Source organism: Taudactylus pleione, unplaced genomic scaffold, assembly GCF_031769625.1.
Source record: "Taudactylus pleione unplaced genomic scaffold, aTauple2 ptg000054l, whole genome shotgun sequence".
NCBI lineage: Eukaryota > Metazoa > Chordata > Amphibia > Anura > Myobatrachidae > Taudactylus > Taudactylus pleione.
The window spans coordinates 7,097,621-7,115,764 of record NW_028284456.1 but is presented as its reverse complement, the minus strand read 5'-3'; the positions used below and the strand labels follow the sequence as shown (position 1 = coordinate 7,115,764).

Here is an 18,144-nt window from a genome sequence, read left to right as displayed (position 1 = left end):
AGTGCTCGCTTGGATGCACCAATCCAAAAACGTGCTGAATTTCTCAAAATATGCACAAGAGACAGAGCAACCCATGGGTAAACACTTATCTAAGTAAAAAAGGCCATCCAATTTAAAACCCATGTACCTCAAGGAATTGGGGTGAAGCGGAAGAAGACGAAAAGTGGACTCGATGTCCAATTTCACCATCAATGCCCCGGAGCCAAAAAACCTAATCAAATCAAGGGCTTCCTCAAATAACTGGTAGCGAACCCTACAATACTCGTCAGGAATGGCGTCATTAATAGAGTTCCCCTGGGGGTGAGACAAATGTTGGATTAAGCGGAATTTCCCCGGAACTTTATTGGGCACCACCCCCCAAAGGGGAAATGCACAAACCGGGTAACGGTTCAGATAAGAAAGGACCGCTCATCCAGCCCAAATTGATTTCCGCTTCCACTTTCTGCTTCACCACCTGAGGTAACTCCCTTGCAGACCTTAAATTCCTGCGTGCTACCACGTGTACCGCATCAACAATGGGCAAACTGAAGCCTGAACTAAAACCTGCCCGCAAAAATTTAGCATCTTTATACTTGGGATATCTTGCCAACAATTTGTTCAATTCTGAAAGAACCACTGGGGATGACGCCTTACTTACTACCTCCACTGCCTGTACGCGTTCGGATTGACCTTCCCTTGCTGACGACTTACAGTCTCTTGCTGGGTGACCTGCTCCACAAATTCTACATGAGTATCGAAAACGACAACTCGTGCCCCTGTGACATTTAGAGTCATTGTATGCAAAACATTTCCCCCTAGCTACGTACCCAGGCCCTGCCTTAGCCGTGTGTGTGTATTTTTATCTTGGCCCTCAAACGTGTTTTTGCTCTGCTGCGTTACTTCTAACCAAACCTCTACATCTTTAAATCCTAAAGGCATGGTCGTGTATCCATCCTGTTTTTTACGAAATTATTCGTCGTATTCCCTCCAAACATAACCCCTCGACTTTATGAACATTTCGTGGACCAAAAATAGATATTTCAAAATGTTGGGATGCTCGTTGGGCCTTGTTTCAAGATAAGATACTGAAAAAACGAATAAACCCGTTAACCAGTGATGAAAACTCCGAAAAGCGTTTTCACCTATGCCTCCTGCCTTTTTAGCCTTTTCAAAATCCCTCTTCATCTCATCCGTAAGTGTAAACACGTCTACATACTTCCCCTTTTTAATCTTTTCCTTCATTCTTTTTCGTAAACCCCTAGTTACAGCTGTATTTGCGCAATGCACCATCTCTGAAAAATTTGCCGGCTCTGAAGAAGGTACCGCCACTGCCTTATCCTTCTGTTTTGCTGCTTTTTTAGCTAAGCGGTGCGCAATTAACTTGGCTAACTTTCGCGGGCGCTTAGGCGAACCGGAGGATTCGCTACTGGTTGACGATGGAGATGAAGAACTGACAGAGGACATATTAAAAACCGCATGCTCACCAGATCCAGATGGTCCAGGAATCTCCACCGCGTCTGCGTTGGCTGCTGTCACCGAACTGGACGACTCCCCGGTTAAAACCCTTTGCTCGCTTGCTGCTTGTCTCTTCCTTCGTACAACTTCCATTGGTGCTACATCCATAGCTGAAGTGCTAGCTACCTCAGAACCAGAGACAGTGTTCGTTAAAATGTCAGAAATTGCAAATTCTGCAGCAGGAGTGGGGGGAAGGGGGGGTTCTGTGCCAGCAGGGACTGGGGGGGCTGGAGGTAAAAGGGGCACACTTCTGGTAGAGGTAGCATGTTGAGGGGGTGGGGCGGCGGGTGAAGGGGTTAGCAACAGGCGTGCTATTCGCCGGTGTGTAACCAGGAAACCAAAGGCCCGGCGGCACGTGGCCTTCTTGCCAGGGGTACGTGAAATGGCCTGTGGGTTGTTGTATGGATGAAAAAGCTGGCTGCCAATATGGTGTTTGTCTAAAACATTGATACCGGCGGGGGGTTTACTTGTAATGGCGCGGAAAAAGGCATGAAATTGGGGCTGGGCATAAAATTCAGCTGTGAGCCCGACGACCAGGTGGACTGCACGGCAGCAGGGGAGGATACTACTGCAGGAAGGTTTGAGGTGACATGCGGGGACGCTGTCAAATGAAAATATTGCTGGCATGGGACGTTGGCTGGACAAACCTGTAAACCAGGAAAACCTGCAGAGAATGCGCTAGCAGCCATGGACCTATGTGTCCCTAATTATTATTATTATTATTATTATCATTTATTTATATGGCGCCACAAGTGTTCCGCAGCGCCTTACAAAGTACAAAAACAAATTGTATACAAGTGACTTACAGAACAATACAATACAGGACATGGATAATATATATTGCTACATTAGTGACCATATCACCCAGATAAGCAACAGAGCATAAGCAACCAAGTGTTAGGTGCCCTAATGCTAAAGGCTGGGCTTGCAAATTAACTGTCGCAAGTGAGCTGTGCGAACTAACAACCTGCATAAATCCTGTGTGGGCAGCAGGTGGCGCTGCTGCTCCATCTAAAATGGAGTCTGCAGCTTGAGACCCAAGACTCATTCCTAAAATGGCGGCAGCTGTATTAACCCCTGCAGCACTTGCAGCAGGGGTTGCCATATATGCCCTACTGTGGGGGTTAATGCGACCTCTGCACAGAGGCCTGCTGCTTCTAAAACTGATAACCCCCTCGGAATATATAAGGACGCAGCCGGGGATGCCCAGTCCCCGGCGTTCGCGTCTGAAAGAACAGCCTGCCCCGCATTCATCACTCGTGATGCGGGGAGGTCAGGCGGAGGCTGCTGAGAGGGGGATGCAGCCAGCGCGGGAGAAGCCGCGCGCTGTAAAGGGGCACCGCTGCATAGTTCCCCAGAGACGGGAGAACTTTCACCCGCACAGGGGGGGGCGGGAGGCGGAGGGCGCCGGCGAGCTGGCTGCATCCTCGGAGCGATGGGATGGCGCCACCGGCTGCAAGCCCCCGCTCAGACAGGGTGGGCAGAAGCCGACGAACGCCAGCGGGCGGGCCGCGTCTGCAAGGCGCTGGGGTGGGGGAGCGGACCGTTTGGGACGCTGGGCAGAGCAAGAGGCGGGGAACAATGGGGGGGCGCTGGGCAGAGCAAGCGGCGGGGAAAAATAGTGGAGGGGGAACAATATCAATAAAGGAGAGCAAGAAAACAGTTAAAAGATAAGAAATGAGAATAAGAATTAGTGAAAAGGGGTGGGGAAAGAAAATAATGGAGTGAGACAATTAAAGGAATAAAAGATGATTCAGAGATAGAGTGGGGAAGGAATAATGGATTTAATGAAGCTAAGACGGATTTTAAGAAAGACAAGAAAGGTTTTTAATACAGTGAAAATTCCTGAGGTAACAGATATCTGACACAGATTCTACTCAGCCTGACTTCCAAACTGCAAAGAGGCTGAACCCTATTCAAATCCTTCCTTACATAGTTACTTTAAGGTATACGCCCTAAAAACCATACATAGGCTAAATCCTATGGCCGTCACTATCAAACAAACCAACTAATCTACCTAGCAACAGGTTCCCAACCTTTTAACCAATCACAAAAAATTAGGACACTTATATGCTTCGTGCCTATGCAGCGCTCAGCTAATTATAAGATGTCAATTATCTTATTTACATAACAAACCAACAACTGAAAATCAGGTTTCAGGAGTATCTTAGAAAAATATAAAACGGGTTCCAGAACCATAGCATCTCCTAGCACTTTTTAAAAAAATACAATAAGGAATAAAGGATCCATAGAGGAGGAAATAGGGAATTAAGATTTTCCAAACGAGAATCATATTGGATTTTTGAATCCAATTCATTTGTTTATTTTATTTAGTATAAATATTTTATTTTATTTAGTATAAATAAAGATGTTTCTTTTTTTTGGTCTGCTGATAATCTTAAATTACATACATTTTATAATGTTCTATGTCAGGGTCGGACTGGCCCACAGTGGGCCCCACTGTCTGGAGGCCCCTTCCCCTCTTCTTGGTTACCTGGTGAAGCAGGACTATTGATGTACTTTGGTGCTTGGTTTGTTTCAATGTAAACTACACCAAGATTTGCCCTTCTGCCAATCAAAATTATCGGTTATGTTAACAGTTTTTTGTGTAAAAATAAAACTTTAAATACAGCATATTGCAAACTATGAATGTAGTTGTAAAGTATTTTCTGAGAACTTAGATAATAGAAGTTGTTTTTTTTGTACAGTGGAAGGTATTTGGCCTTTAATACTATAACAGGTTTCATTGGGGTCATGGATTGGTCCTCTATCACATGTGCAGTGCATTATTTTGGTATATATAGACAGGATCACCATCTATGCATTATTGTTATACATATGTTACATTTTACAGCTATCCTACGACTAAAGTGTACTGCTGTTATCAACCTGGTACATTATACTTCATGCACTGTCTGTGTAAACTAAAAGGGGACCAGACCATGGACTGTAGTAGCCATGTTGGCTGCAGGCTCTGTCCTTTCTAATGGCTAACCAAGCCACTGTTGTAGATGGCCACACCACTTAAGCATGGGCAATCGCCGGTGGCCCATGCCCTTCATACCCCAGTCTGACACTGTTCTATATCATTATTTCATGTTCTACAGTATCTATTATTAATGGTCAAACCAAAACTCTCTGCAAAACTGCAGCATCTATGTGGCTAATCCGAAGGTAATGGTGCATACACATTGGACGACCGTCAGCGATAACGATATCGCTGAATGATCTCCCGGGTGTGCTGGATGATCGATATCGATCATCCAGCATACCACCAACCCACCAACGATGGCCAGGTCCCTATAGTAACCTGGTCGATATCGACCAGGGTGGCCTGCATGCACGGTCGATGGATGATATCTTTATCGTCCATACGTGCCCGAGCATTGCAGGTTGTTGGTGGGTTGGTGGCACCGAAAAATGCACGATATGAACGATATAAATATGATCGATATCGTTATCGCTCATATCGAGCATTTTAATCGTACCGTGTGTACACACCTTAAGGACTCCCAATACGCTTTTAGTAAGTATTAATTATGTATTGATGAAGGAGGAAATTAGAATTAATAATACTCCAACAGGGACGATTATATTTTACTTATATATTACGGATGCAATTTGAATCAGTTGCTAATTGGTGTTAAATACAGAATAGCATTGTGATTGTAACACAAACTATATATTATATGTATTGTAATCTAAAGCATAGGACACAAATGTATTAATGTCTATTTAATATTCTGTTTTTGTATATCTTCCTCTCTTGTGATCTGAAATTAAGGAACAACAATTATTAATGATAATTTTCTAAAACTGGGAACAAAGTTATTCACACGTCTTTGTTTTCTTGTGCGTTTCAAGCACTAAAGTCTAATGATACAACCAGTGAATGCTACCCTAATCAGGGCTGTAACTAGGGGTGTGCGACCTGTGCCATCAAATAGGTCACATGTGGCTTGCAGGGTACTTGGAACAGCACCATGCAACCATTATCGCTACTGCAGAGTCGCCCAAAGCATTCAAGTAAAGCTCCGGTTAGTGCTTTACTTCCCAGAGCCAGCGGCCCTGCCCCCCAGGTGTAACGTCATGCCTTGTCATGTCCCATGTGTGCTACATTTTAGCTATGAGTAAGACACAGGATACTTTCCCATTCCTTTATATTGCAGGATCACTGCTTACTAATACTTTTTCCACCTATGTCCCGGATCTGACCCGAGATTTGGGACACAGGGCCTGATTCAGAGATGGACAGTATTGTACAGCCGCACACAAGTGGCTGTGTAATTCCGTCCATTTAAAATGCAAATGCAGAAGGAGATATCAGACACCCCCTTGCTGCATCAGCGTGATCCCGGTGCTGCTGTGGTCGCAGCCTGGGATCGCTATCAGAACAATCGCGACCATCTGCACCGTTCACACTGCACGTGGACCACTTCTCCCGGCACTCCCGGCATCTCCAAGTGCCGAGAAACCCAGAAGTCCCGGGTTACCCGTTTACACTGCAGGGTTTTCAGTTAGTTTTATTTTTTCTGTCTTTTTTGAGTACTATTAATTTAATTGAAACACCCAGGTAATAAAATAATTGACACATGCAATAAAGCCAGCCTCAAATGCACCTCATTTGGTTAATTAAAAACATGATTGAGGCTGAAACAAGCAACCTTTTAAGTGGAATATGACCAATTATAATACAAAAAGGGGCAGTTCTAATGTTTTAATAGGCAGGTAATTTAACTTTTTACTATTTCCACCATGGATATTTCCAACTGGGCCATAATGCTGCCTAAGCAGGTACAGACTGATGTTGTGGGAAAATGTCTAAATACCAGAATATGGGCATCTTGTCATGTTTGCACTTTGCATCATGCAGGTAGATGATTTGCGCATATAGAAATGCATTGTGGGGGAATGTTGTTGCATGTTCTTAATAAAACCTCAGCTGTGTAAAGGAGACAGCGCACAGGATCAGACCAATCACTTCGCACTTCCTCCTGTAGCCCGGGAGCAGGATGGCCAGTGAATGGCTGCAGTGTAAGAGTGAGTCACAGGATGTATAGCAGCAATCTGGGAAAAAGGTAAAAATATGCTTCTTTTGTGAGTGTGTGATGTAAGATTGTTTTATCTACTATTGTTATGGCTTATGAAAAAAGTGTCAAGTGTTCTATATAAGTTCAACTTAGGTTTTGGGTAAGAGCCTATGCTTTTATTTATTGTTATAGCTTGCTGGTTATCTTCTGGCAGCCTCCTGGGCTAGCCTGTACTTGGGTGTACTCAACTTACTCGGTGACACTGCTGCCTGTTTGCTAATAACACCAATTTATAAAGCTAAGAAATGATTCTTTAGTCAATCATATTATAAAGCTGACTAAAAACGTGTTTGCTTGATGATTAATAAAAAAAAGTCAGATCACAAATTAAAAGGAGGCTAAGAATCGGGGTACTAGAAGCAGGGTATGTTCAGGAGAAGTCAGACAAGACTTCTACAGACCTGTGGTCTTAGCACCCTGAGTTATCACTGAACACCTTACCTTTCTAAACTCTGTATATTAGTTTTAGTTCAGTAGTATGTGCAAAAGGCATAAAGGGCCTGATTCAGATTTGGGAATAGAGTAAGATAGAACAAGTAACTGTACACCTGGACAAACCATGTTGCGATTCATCGGGTGCAAATACAGATTTTTTTTTTGCATGCAGGGTAAATACTGGCTGCTGTTGAATGTAGCCCACAAATGCTGGACAGCTTTATTTTACACTGCAGTTTAGATCAGTTTGGACACACCCCTCCCAAATCTAAATCTCTCTGCACATATTACATCTTCCCCACCTGCAGCACAGCATGGTGTTACCAAGATGCACAGTCACTTGCTCTTTCTTAAGGGGTCTATCCATTAGCAGATGTTTTTCGGAGCGATGAAAGACAAAAGATATCCCTTGAAAATTCATGACATCATTCAGGGAGTGGATTTTTTTCTCTGCATCGCTCTGTAGCTGCTGCTAATATCTTTCATCGTTCGTGGTTTACCGCATATAAACTGCACGATATTGCTAATATCTGGCAGCGATATGCGATAATTGACCAACATGTTGGAGAGATGAAAGATTCAATTTATCAACCGCGGGAGTGCGCATCTGTCATCGTTCAGAGCCTATCGTCAATTTATCTGTTAATGGATAGGCCCTTTCAATCTATTCCCAAATCCGAGTCAGGTCCAACGATCCAAATGATCTTTGATAAATAAGGATAAAGGATAAGGTGAATTGATTCCTAGAAGGGAACAGAATTGGTAGGTATTATGTATATGTGTTCATGTGTCTGTGTAGAATCAAGCAACATTTTTATTTTTGTTTACATTTTGTATCATTTTCCTTTTTATACTTTTCTAACATTCACAATGGGGCATAAAGAAAAGGTCATTACATTGCATTTTTTTCATCTGAAACTGTATTGATACATTGTCCAAAGCCTAGATGACTGTTTATAGTGGTAATCTCCATTGTTTGCCTAAGAGCACTTCTACTCTGACAGGCTATGATATTGAAACACAACGGATGTATTATTCAAATTATGGTAACGATTTTTATCTTTTCTTACATGTGGTATACTTCATTTATAATGGTCTCATTGTCTTTTTTTACTCTATATCCTAGTTTATTGTGTCTAGTTTAAGTGTTCTCATTGACTAATTGTGAGTCACTATATTTGTACAGTTTTCCTCCTGTTGATGTCATATGTATGAGACAACATAATCATATTGTTTTCTATTCTAGATACCGATCTCTGCACTTGTTTCATTTGTGGAAGCCCTGGAAGTCGGATACACCAAACATAAAAATCCATATCATAACCTGGTACATGCAGCTGATGTTACCCAAACTGTTCATTACTTTCTCTTTAAGTCAGGGTTAGCAGTAAGTACAAGCTTGCCTTTTCTATTTACGCACTCTATATGCTCTCTCTCTCTAATTTTTTTTTTATATAAGATATCCGTACTCACATCCACACACATCAGTCACATCAGGGGTGCTCCACTATAGAAACAAAACACAGCTTGGTTTCCAAATTGTATCCAGATTATTGATGAAGAACTATATCAAAGTGTTTTATTCAGCGAATATCACCATAGTCAGTCAAGATTTTGGCTCTGAATGGTCTTTATCAAGACCAGCAAAGGAGGGATGTCAGCACAGAATGCAGGCAGGCAGCTTGCTCCCTCTGCACGTCGTCATGACGTCATGCGCAAAGGGGGTTTGCGAATCAGCATGGAACTTTTTCTGGCAAGCTGCCGGGTGGTCAATGGGGAGAGAGCTTGACTGAGGGTGGCACTAAGCTGCAGTGAGCCAAGCAATGGTTTAGGTCCTAGATGTGCAGACTGGCAGCCAAAAGGGCACTGTGGTGTAAACAGTAACTGAAGGCTGAGGAATAGTAAGATTGATTAAACTCCTTATTGTACATAGGATCTTGCCGATGATGCCCAAGAATCCAAGTGCCCCAGGCTGCAGACTGATCAGCCTATTGGCTAATCAGGCACTGCCAGGGTGCCTGCTTTGAAGCTAGGTCACCCTAGGCAAGTCCAAATAGGCAAGTGCCTAGTTTGCCTATGCCCAGGGCCGGCCCTGACCTACTGGTTGGTTAGGTAGCAAGGCTTACTGGCAGGCATTTGTCTGAAGACGCTACCTGCACAGATAGAAAGAAAATGGCCTGGTGAAATGTTTTAAGCCAAAATAAGCATTTAATACAAATTCACTGGTATAAAGATTGTACTTCTAAGCCAGGCATAACTGCTCTAGGCCCTGCTAACTTCATTCAACCCCTCTGAGCATGTTGGGAAAGATTGTGTTCTGAAAGCCATATCATGAGCCTTCTATATGCTGATAGATATGCTGTGTGATATATGATCAAGAAAATTTCATTAGAAGTAGTTGCTGGTAGGAGTCTGCTATACTGTAGTCTCTGTGTCAGGATATCTCAGAGAGAAGGGGAGGCCATACTGCATATAATGGCATAGTTAGCCTGTCTGGTTACACAGAACATTTAAATGTAGGGAGATAGCTTTATATCACTGGGGTTATTAGGTTATTGGTTTTTTTTTGTCAGGAAGATATCTAATATTGTTATTATAACTATGTAGATATAGAGAATGCCCTGCTTTTCCCACATAGTGAGCAGGTTGGCTGCCATGCTGTTCTGAAATGGCTAGTTGGGCAAGAAGGATTTGCAGGCATCCAACTTTTGTTGATGTCTGAAAAATGAAAATGTGCCTACTATAAATCTGCTTTTGGTCATTAGTAGTGGGTTGTGTAAAATGTGCTGGGGAATCACATGGTCGAGTACTGTAGATGTAAGAAAGATATTAGGTTGATGTCCTTGCTGAAGTTTTTATCAGGACAGTTTTGGGCTTAATTATCTTGATTGACAAATCTCTTAAATACCATTGTTGAATAGCTTTATAAAACTTTATATTTGATGGGTAATCCCTCCATTTGTTTTGATTTTTTTATCTACTGTAGGTTTACTGTATCTGCAATCTTTTGTCCAAATAAAATTATGACCGGTACAAGTTTCTAGGCCTCCTAAACAAAGCTATACAACACCGCCCCTGCTTCCCCAATAACCTAGTCCTAGTCAATGAGGGTGATCTGGTTTAAAAGGTTCATGGTGACCATGTTGTATGACCACTCAAAGCCCATAAGCTTACAGTCTTAGCAGGAAAAAACTTTTTAAGGAGCTATACTAAAAATCCCTACAATTAAATCAGCAGGTGAATTACTCACACATGCCTAGTACACACAACTGTCTACTTACGGGCAAACTTGACATGGGCTTTCATCAAGCAAGTGAAACCACGTTTGCACATCTTGTGGTGCAATGTGCATCCTTATGCAGTCAGTGTTTGAGGAGAAGGGTTTTATCCTAGAACCTGTCAATCCTCCGTAACTTAGTCTTTCCTGTGCACCCTACCCTGATACTGTACTTTATAGCACCCATAAACTTGGCAGACCCTTGTTGTGCCTCTCCTGTACTCCATACACAACTAGAATCCTGGTAGAGCCCATTTCCTTTAGCCACATCAAACTCCTGGTAGTGCCCATCTCCTGCATCCACCTCACACTCCTGGTAGTGCCCATCCTCTGCATTCACCTTACATTCTTAGAAGTAGGGGTGAGCGGGTTCGGATTTCTGAAATCCGAACCCCCCCGAGCCCCCCCGATCCGAGTCCGATCCGAATCAGGCTCGACTTTTCCCGCCTGACTCGGATCTGAAATTGAGGCAAAACGTCATCATCCCGCCTTCCGAGTCTCGCAGGTTTTGGATCCTATATAAGGTACCCGCATCGGCGCCATTTTCTCACTCGGCTGTGGACAGTGAAGAGGGAGGGTGGGAGTTAGGGCTGTGTAGTGTAGTGTAGTGCTGCTGTTGTCCACTACTTCAAAGTCCATAGGGGCTGGCTGTGTTGTGCTGTGCTGCTGTTGTTAATAGGGGCTGTGTCCACTGCTTCAAAGTCCATAGGGGCTGGCTGGACTGTGTTGTGCAGTCAGTTCTCCATAGGGGCTGTGTCCACTCCAAAATCCTGTGCAGTGTCCCAGTCCTAAAGGGGTGCTGTAGTGTTGTCCAGGGGGTGCTCTGTCCATCAGGGGTGCTCCCCCCAAGTGCTAAAAAAATAATATATTTTCTGTGTTTGTGAATTGTGTGCGCAGTAGCCGCACGTGCATCAACAAAGTAGTGCCAAGCGTGCGCCTGTGTCATAAGTAAAGGGCCGGCTGGCTTGACCGTTAAAGGGTGCTGTAACCCCCGAAAGTACACTCCAGTCCAAACCAAAAAAAAAATTATTTTCTGTGTTTGTGAATTGTGTGCGCAGTAGCCGCACGTGCATCAACAAAGTAGTGCCAAGCGTGCGCCTGTGTCATAAGTAAAGGGGCGGCTGGCTTGACCGTTAAAGGGTGCTGTAACCCCGAAAGTACACTCCAGTCCAAACCAAAAAAAAAATTATTTTCTGTGTTTGTGAATTGTGTGCGCAGTAGCCGCACGTGCTTCAACAAAGTAGTGCCAAGCGTGCGCCTGTGTCATAAGTAAAGGGCCGGCTGGCTTGACCGTTAAAGGGTGCTGTAACCCCCGAAAGTACACTCCAGTCCAAACCAAAAAAAAAATTATTTTCTGTGTTTGTGAATTGTGTGCGCAGTAGCCGTACGTGCATCAACAAAGTAGCGCCAAGCGTGCGCCTGTGTCATAAGTAAAGGGCCGGCTGGCTTGACCGTTAAAGGGTGCTGTAACCCCCGAAAGTACACTCCAGTCCAAACCAAAAAAAAAATAATTTTCTGTGTTTGTGAATTGTGTGCGCAGTAGCCGCACGTGCATCAACAAAGTAGTGCCAAGCGTGCGCCTGTGTCATAAGTAAAGGGCCGACTGGCTTGACCGTTAAAGGGTGCTGTAACCCCCGAAAGTACACTCCAGTCCAAACCTAAAAAAAAATTATTTTCTGTGTTTGTGAATTGTGTGCGCAGTAGCCGCACGTGCATCAACAAAGTAGTGCCAAGCGTGCGCCTGTGTCATAAGTAAAGGGCCGGCTGGCTTGACCGTTAAAGGGTGCTGTAACCCCCGAAAGTACACTCCAGTCCAAACCAAAAAAAAAATTATTTTCTGTTTGTGAATTGTGTGCGCAGTAGCCGCACGTGCATCAACAAAGTAGTGCCAAGCGTGCGCCTGTGTCATAAGTAAAGGGCCGGCTGGCTTGACCGTTAAAGGGTTCTGTAACCCCGAAAGTACACTCCAAACCAAAAAAATATACGTTTTCTGTGTTTGTGACTTATGTGCACTGTGGCTGCACGTGCATCAACAAAGGAGCAGCGCCAAGCGTGCGCCTGTGTCCCATAAGTAAAGAGCCGGCTGGCTCATTTCTTAAAGGGTGGTGTAACCCACAAAGTGCACTACTCTCCAGCAAAAATAAAAAAATATTTTCTGTGTTTGTGTGCGCTTTAGCCGCACGTATATATCAATATAACATAAATGGAGGACCAAACTTTCTCCGATAAAAATAAAATAGGGAAAGATGAAGAACCACTTCCTCCTAGTGCTGTTGCTGCTGCTGGGAGTTGTTCATCATCCCAGAGAGGAAGTAGGAACATCACTACTTTTACTAAACAATTGACCCTCCAACAGTCCCTAGCGATGAGGATGAAGTACGACAGCAGTCATCCTGAAGCAAAACGTATAACTGAGGCCTTGACTGCTATGTTGGTGTTAGACGTGCGTCCGGTATCCGCCATTAGTGCAGTGGGATTTAGACAATTGATGGAGGTAGTGTGTCCTCGGTTCCAAATCCCGTCTAGATTCCACCTGCATCCTCAAAGCAGCAGCGACAAGCGTGCGTCTGTCTGTTAAAGGGTGGTGACACCCTCAAAGTGTGCTACACAAACAATTAAAATATTGTTCTTTTTTTTTCTGTCTTTGTGAAATGTGTGGGCTGTAGCCGCACCTGCATCCTTAAAGCAGCAGCGACAAGCGTGCGTCTGTCTGTTAAAGGGTGGTGACACCCTCAAAGTGTGCTACACAAACAATTAAAATATTGTTCTTTTTTTTTCTGTCTTTGTGAATTGTGTGGGCTGTAGCCGCACTTGCATCCTCAAAGCAGCAGCGACAAGCGTGCGTCTGTTTGTTAAAGGGTGTTGTAACTCTCAAAGTGCTCCAAAAAATAATAATTTTTTTTTAATATGTTTGTGACTTGTGTGCGATGTAGCCGCACTTGCATCCTCAAAGCAGCAGCGACAAGCGTGCGTCTGTCTGTTAAAGGGTGGTGACACCCTCAAAGTGTGCTGCACAAACAATAAAAATATTCTTCTTCTTTTTTCTGTCTTTGTGAATTGTGTGGGCTGTAGCCGCACCTGCATCCTTAAAGCAGCAGCGACAAGCGTGCGTCTGTCTGTTAAAGGGTGGTGACACCCTCAAAGTGTGCTACACAAACAATAAAAATATTCTTCTTCTTTTTTCTGTCTTTGTGAATTGTGTGGGCTGTAGCCGCACCTGCATCCTTAAAGCAGCAGCGACAAGCGTGCGTCTGTCTGTTAAAGGGTGGTGACACCCTCAAAGTGTGCTACACAAACAATTAAAATATTGTTCTTTTTTTGTCGGTCTTTGTGAAATGTGTGGGCTGTAGCTGCACCTGCATCCTTAAAGCAGCAGCAACAAGCATGCGTCTGTCTGTTAAAGGGTGGTGTAACTCTCAAAGTGCTCCAAAAAATAAAAAACAATTTTTTTAATGTGTTTGTGACTTGTGTGCGATGTAGCCGCACTTGCATCCTCAAAGCAGCAGCGACAAGCGTGCGTCTGTCTGTTAAAGGGTGGTGACACCCTCAAAGTGTGCTACACAAACAATTAAAATATTGTTCTTTTTTTTCGGTCTTTGTGAAATGTGTGGGCTGTAGCCGCACCTGCATCCTTAAAGCAGCAGCGACAAGCGTGCGTCTGTCTGTTAAAGGGTGGTGACACCCTCAAAGTGTGCTACACAAACAATAAAAATATTCTTCTTCTTTTTTCTGTCTTTGTGAATTGTGTGGGCTGTAGCCGCACTTGCATCCTCAAAGCAGCAGCGACAAGCGTGCGTCTGTCTGTTAAAGGATTACATCGGTGACAGCATCCAAGTAGGCATGTCAGACAGTCCATACCTGTACTGGCAGGAAAAAGAAGCAATTTGGAGGTCCCTGTACAAACTGGCTCTATTTTACCTGAGTTGCCCCCCCTCCAGTGTGTACTCCGAAAGAGTGTTTAGTGCAGCCGGGAACCTTGTCAGCGAAAGGCGTAGGAGGTTGCTTCCACAAAATGTGGAGAAGATGATGTTCATAAAATGAATTATCAACTCTTCCAGGGAGACCAGCCTCCAGAACGTACAGAGGGACCTGTGGTTCCAGCAGGGACGAATTAATACTCTGTGAGGATGAGGATGTACACACTGAAGAGGGTGAGGAATCGGTGGATGAGGAGGATGAGGATGACATCTTGCCTCCGTAGAGCCAGTTTGTGCAGGGACAGATTAATTGCCAGCTTGTTTTGTGGGGGCCCAAACGAACCAATCATTTCAGCCACAGTTGTGTGGCAGACCCTGGCGCTGAAATGATTGATTTGTTAAAGTGTGCATGTCCTGTTTATACAACATAAGGGTGGGTGGGAGGGCCCAAGGACAATTCCATCTTGCACCTCTTTTTTTTCTTTGCATTATGTACAGTTTGGGGCCTAGTTTTTCAAACTGCCATCCTGTCTGCCACTGCAGTTTCACGCCTAGATGGGTCACGTGTTTGTGCCGCCCACTCGTGTTGCTTAGCATAGTCATCCAGCTACCTCGGTGCAACCTTTTGGACATAAAAACACTATTGTGAGGTGTTCAGAATAGACTGGAAATGAGTGGAAATTAAGGTTATTGAGGTTAATAATAGCATAGGAGCAGAAAAACCTACAAATTCTGTGATTTTATCTGTTTTTATGCTTTTTTTCAAAAAAATACAGATCCAAAACACAAAACCCAGAACCCAAAACACGGAAGGGTGGTTTTGGCAAAACCAATCCAGATCCAAAACACGAAGAAAGATCCAGATCCAAAACCAAAACACAAAACACGAAAAGTGGCTGGTGCACACCCCTACTTAGAAGTGACCATTTCTGCAACCCTCATCTCACCCACAATCCTAGTAGTGCCCATCCCCTGCACCCTAATCACACTCCTGGTAGTGCCCATCTCCTGCACTCACCTCACAATCCTGGTAGTGTCCATTACTGCAACCTCCCCCACCTTCCCCAAACGCACACCCCTGGTGGTGCCCATCTCCTGCACACCCCCCTACACACACACACTTCACTTCAGTTTGGTGAGTCCATCCAGGGCCGACAACAGAAATCTTGCACTCATGTTTTTGGGGCCCCCTATACCCTCTCCTAGTCCTTATCCAAGCCTGTCACACACACACCCCTCTTCCCAGCCCCTGTGACTGTCACACACCCCTCTTCCTCAGCCCCTGTGTCAGTCACACACCTCCTCTTCCCCAGCCCGTGTCAGTCACACACCCCTCTTCCCCAGCCCCTGTGTCTGTCATCTCCCCTCTTCCCCAGCCCCTGTGTCACACACCCCTCTTCCCCTGCCTCTGTGTCACACACCCCTCTTCCCCAGTCAGTCACACACAGCCCCTGTACTGTCACATCTCCCCCTCTACCCCATCCGCTGTCACATCTCCCCCTCTTTCCCAGCCCCTGTCACATCTCCCCCTCTTTCCCAGCCCCTGTCACATCTCCCCCTCTTCCCCAGTCCCTGTCACATCTCCCCCTCTTCCCCAGCCCGTCACATCTCCCCCTCTTCCCCAGCCCGTTCCCCTCTTCCCCAACCCCTGTCACATGTCCCCCTCTTTTCAACCCCCTGTCACATGTCTCCCTATTCTCCAGCCCTGTCACATCTCCCCCTCTTCCCAAGCCCCTGTCACATGTCCCCCTCTTCCCCACCCCTGTCACATGTCCCCCTCTTCACCAGCCCCTGTCACATGACCCCCCTCTCCCCAGCCCGTCACATTTCCCCCTCTTCACCAGTCTCTGCCATATGTCCCCCTCTTCCCCAGCCCCTGTCCCCCTCTTCCCCAACCCCTGTCACATGTCCCCCTCTTCCCAAGCCCCTGTCACATGTGCCCCTATTCTCCAGCCCCTGTCACATCTCCCCTTCTTCCCCAGCCCCTGTCACATGTCCCCCTCTTCCCCACCCCTGTCACATGTCCCCCTCTTCCCCAGCCCGTCACATGACCCCCCTCTCCCCCAGCCCCACATCTCCCCCTCTTCACCAGTCTCTGCCATATGTACCCCTCTTCCCCAGCCCCTGTCACATCTCCCCCAGCCCGTGTCTGCCACACCTTTCATCTGTAGCACCCCACCACCCGACCCATGACTCTCTAGCTCAGCCGAGCCATGGCCAACACTTACCTGCTGCGCTTGCCTGTATTTTTCAGTCTTCTCTGGTGGCTCTCACACCCGGCAGCTCCTCAGTCTGATTCAGTGGCGCGACGTCATGACTTCACGCACGCTGCACCGGTCTGGCCTCCCTGTGTTTGCCAGGACTAGTCGGGAGCATCTAGCCGCAATCGTCGTGCCGGGTGCCCTGCTTACACAGCAGGTAGCTGTCTGCAGAGCCAAAAATCTCTGGGCCCGGTACAAGTGTCCCCTTTGTCCCCCCCTGTCGCCGGGCTGAGTCCATCACTGCAGTCTCCCCTCTCAGGGACTTTTTCAGTGGTGGTCAGGTCATCCCTGTAGCTGCTGTGCAGTGATTCTGGGATTAGATCCAATTTAGCGGGAACGAATAGTATATATGGGACAGGGACAACGTGAATCCTGATTGGATGGCAGGAAAGTGGTGGGCAGGTCATGTAATGTTATGCGTGTCGTGCTGAGCCTGTGTGACGGAGTGAAAACGTTGGTCCAGTCATGTGGTTAATGTGAACATTGGTTCCGCGTCATGCAGCATATAATGAGTCAGTCTGACTCATTATAATGCCTCTGGCTATGGGCCCCTTCATTGCAGTGGGCCCCGATGCAATGCACTGGCTGCACCACCGCACAGAGGGCAGCCCCTTTTATCAAGAAGGGTAGGAGCCAAACGCTGTTCCTGACCAGTGAAGTTGCATAATCACTGTTTACATAAACGTGAAAATGAATAGGAGCTGCACAAAAAATGACAATAAAACACTATGGGCCTGATTCATAGCTGAACGCTCTGACCAGAGCACTCACTCTGAATCAGGGCCCTCCTACTTGTTTTAGGAGCGTCCTCATGGACGCTCGCATAGCTGTGGGTTACCACCCACAGCTTATGCGAGCGTCCATGATGATGGTCGCGATGGTCAAGACCATCGCGACCATCGGGCTTGCGACGGAGACACTGCGGTAGGGTCTCACTGCCGCAAGCCCTGGAGTGATTTTGGCTCTATCAGAGCCAAAATCACTCCCACTGACATTACTAGTGATGTCAGTGGGGCCGGCTTGAGACGGTAGGCGTTACCATGGGAACGCCTCCGTCTGGCAGGCACGCCCCCAGTACACCCACCAAAGGGGGCGTGCTGTCAATCAACATCGACAGCACACCCCCTTTTGTGCGAGACCCGCAACACAGGAGAGCCCGTCGCTCTCCGGGTCTCCGGGAGCTCCCTCCGTCATGCGCATGCGCAGTGGGGGACATCGACCCGCTTGCGAGCGTACTGCCGCTCACGAGCGGGTCTGAATGACCCCCTATGTTCCCAACCTTTGCTGTGCTGCTTATTATCTTAGCTGATACGTTTTCATGGCAAAGAAAAGTCTTTCATTGGTTATTCATTCCAAAGAAAAAAAAAGTTAATTACTGTGGTGTCCAAAAAAAACTCACAAAAATAAAAGATTTAAAACTCCTAATATTCAATAGTCATGTTTAAAAATAAAGTACATGTGTTAGGTTTCACTAGATAGGCAAAAATACTTAAAATGATTGTGAAAAAATTTGTATTTTGTTTATTTGGAATTTACTACTATATTGTTATAAGTGGCAAATTCATAGGAAAGATGAACAATACAATACACATATGTATGAAGAAACTACTAAAGTTGTGATTTGGGGGGAAATTACTTTGAAAAATTCACTATAAATATCTTTTTTTCAA

The 18,144-nt window shown here is 45.6% G+C and overlaps 1 protein-coding gene across 2 annotated transcripts in view; it reads left to right on the top strand.

Moving 5' to 3' along the window:
* PDE1C (phosphodiesterase 1C) overlaps positions 1-18,144 on the top strand; it is a 648,265-nt gene that overhangs the window by 473,612 nt on the left and 156,509 nt on the right. For both annotated transcript variants that reach the window (XM_088464282.1, XM_088464275.1), the window contains exon 7: positions 8,266-8,406. In XM_088464282.1, the coding sequence (XP_088320408.1) occupies positions 8,266-8,406 (141 nt within the window). The remainder of the gene's footprint in view (positions 1-8,265; positions 8,407-18,144) is intronic.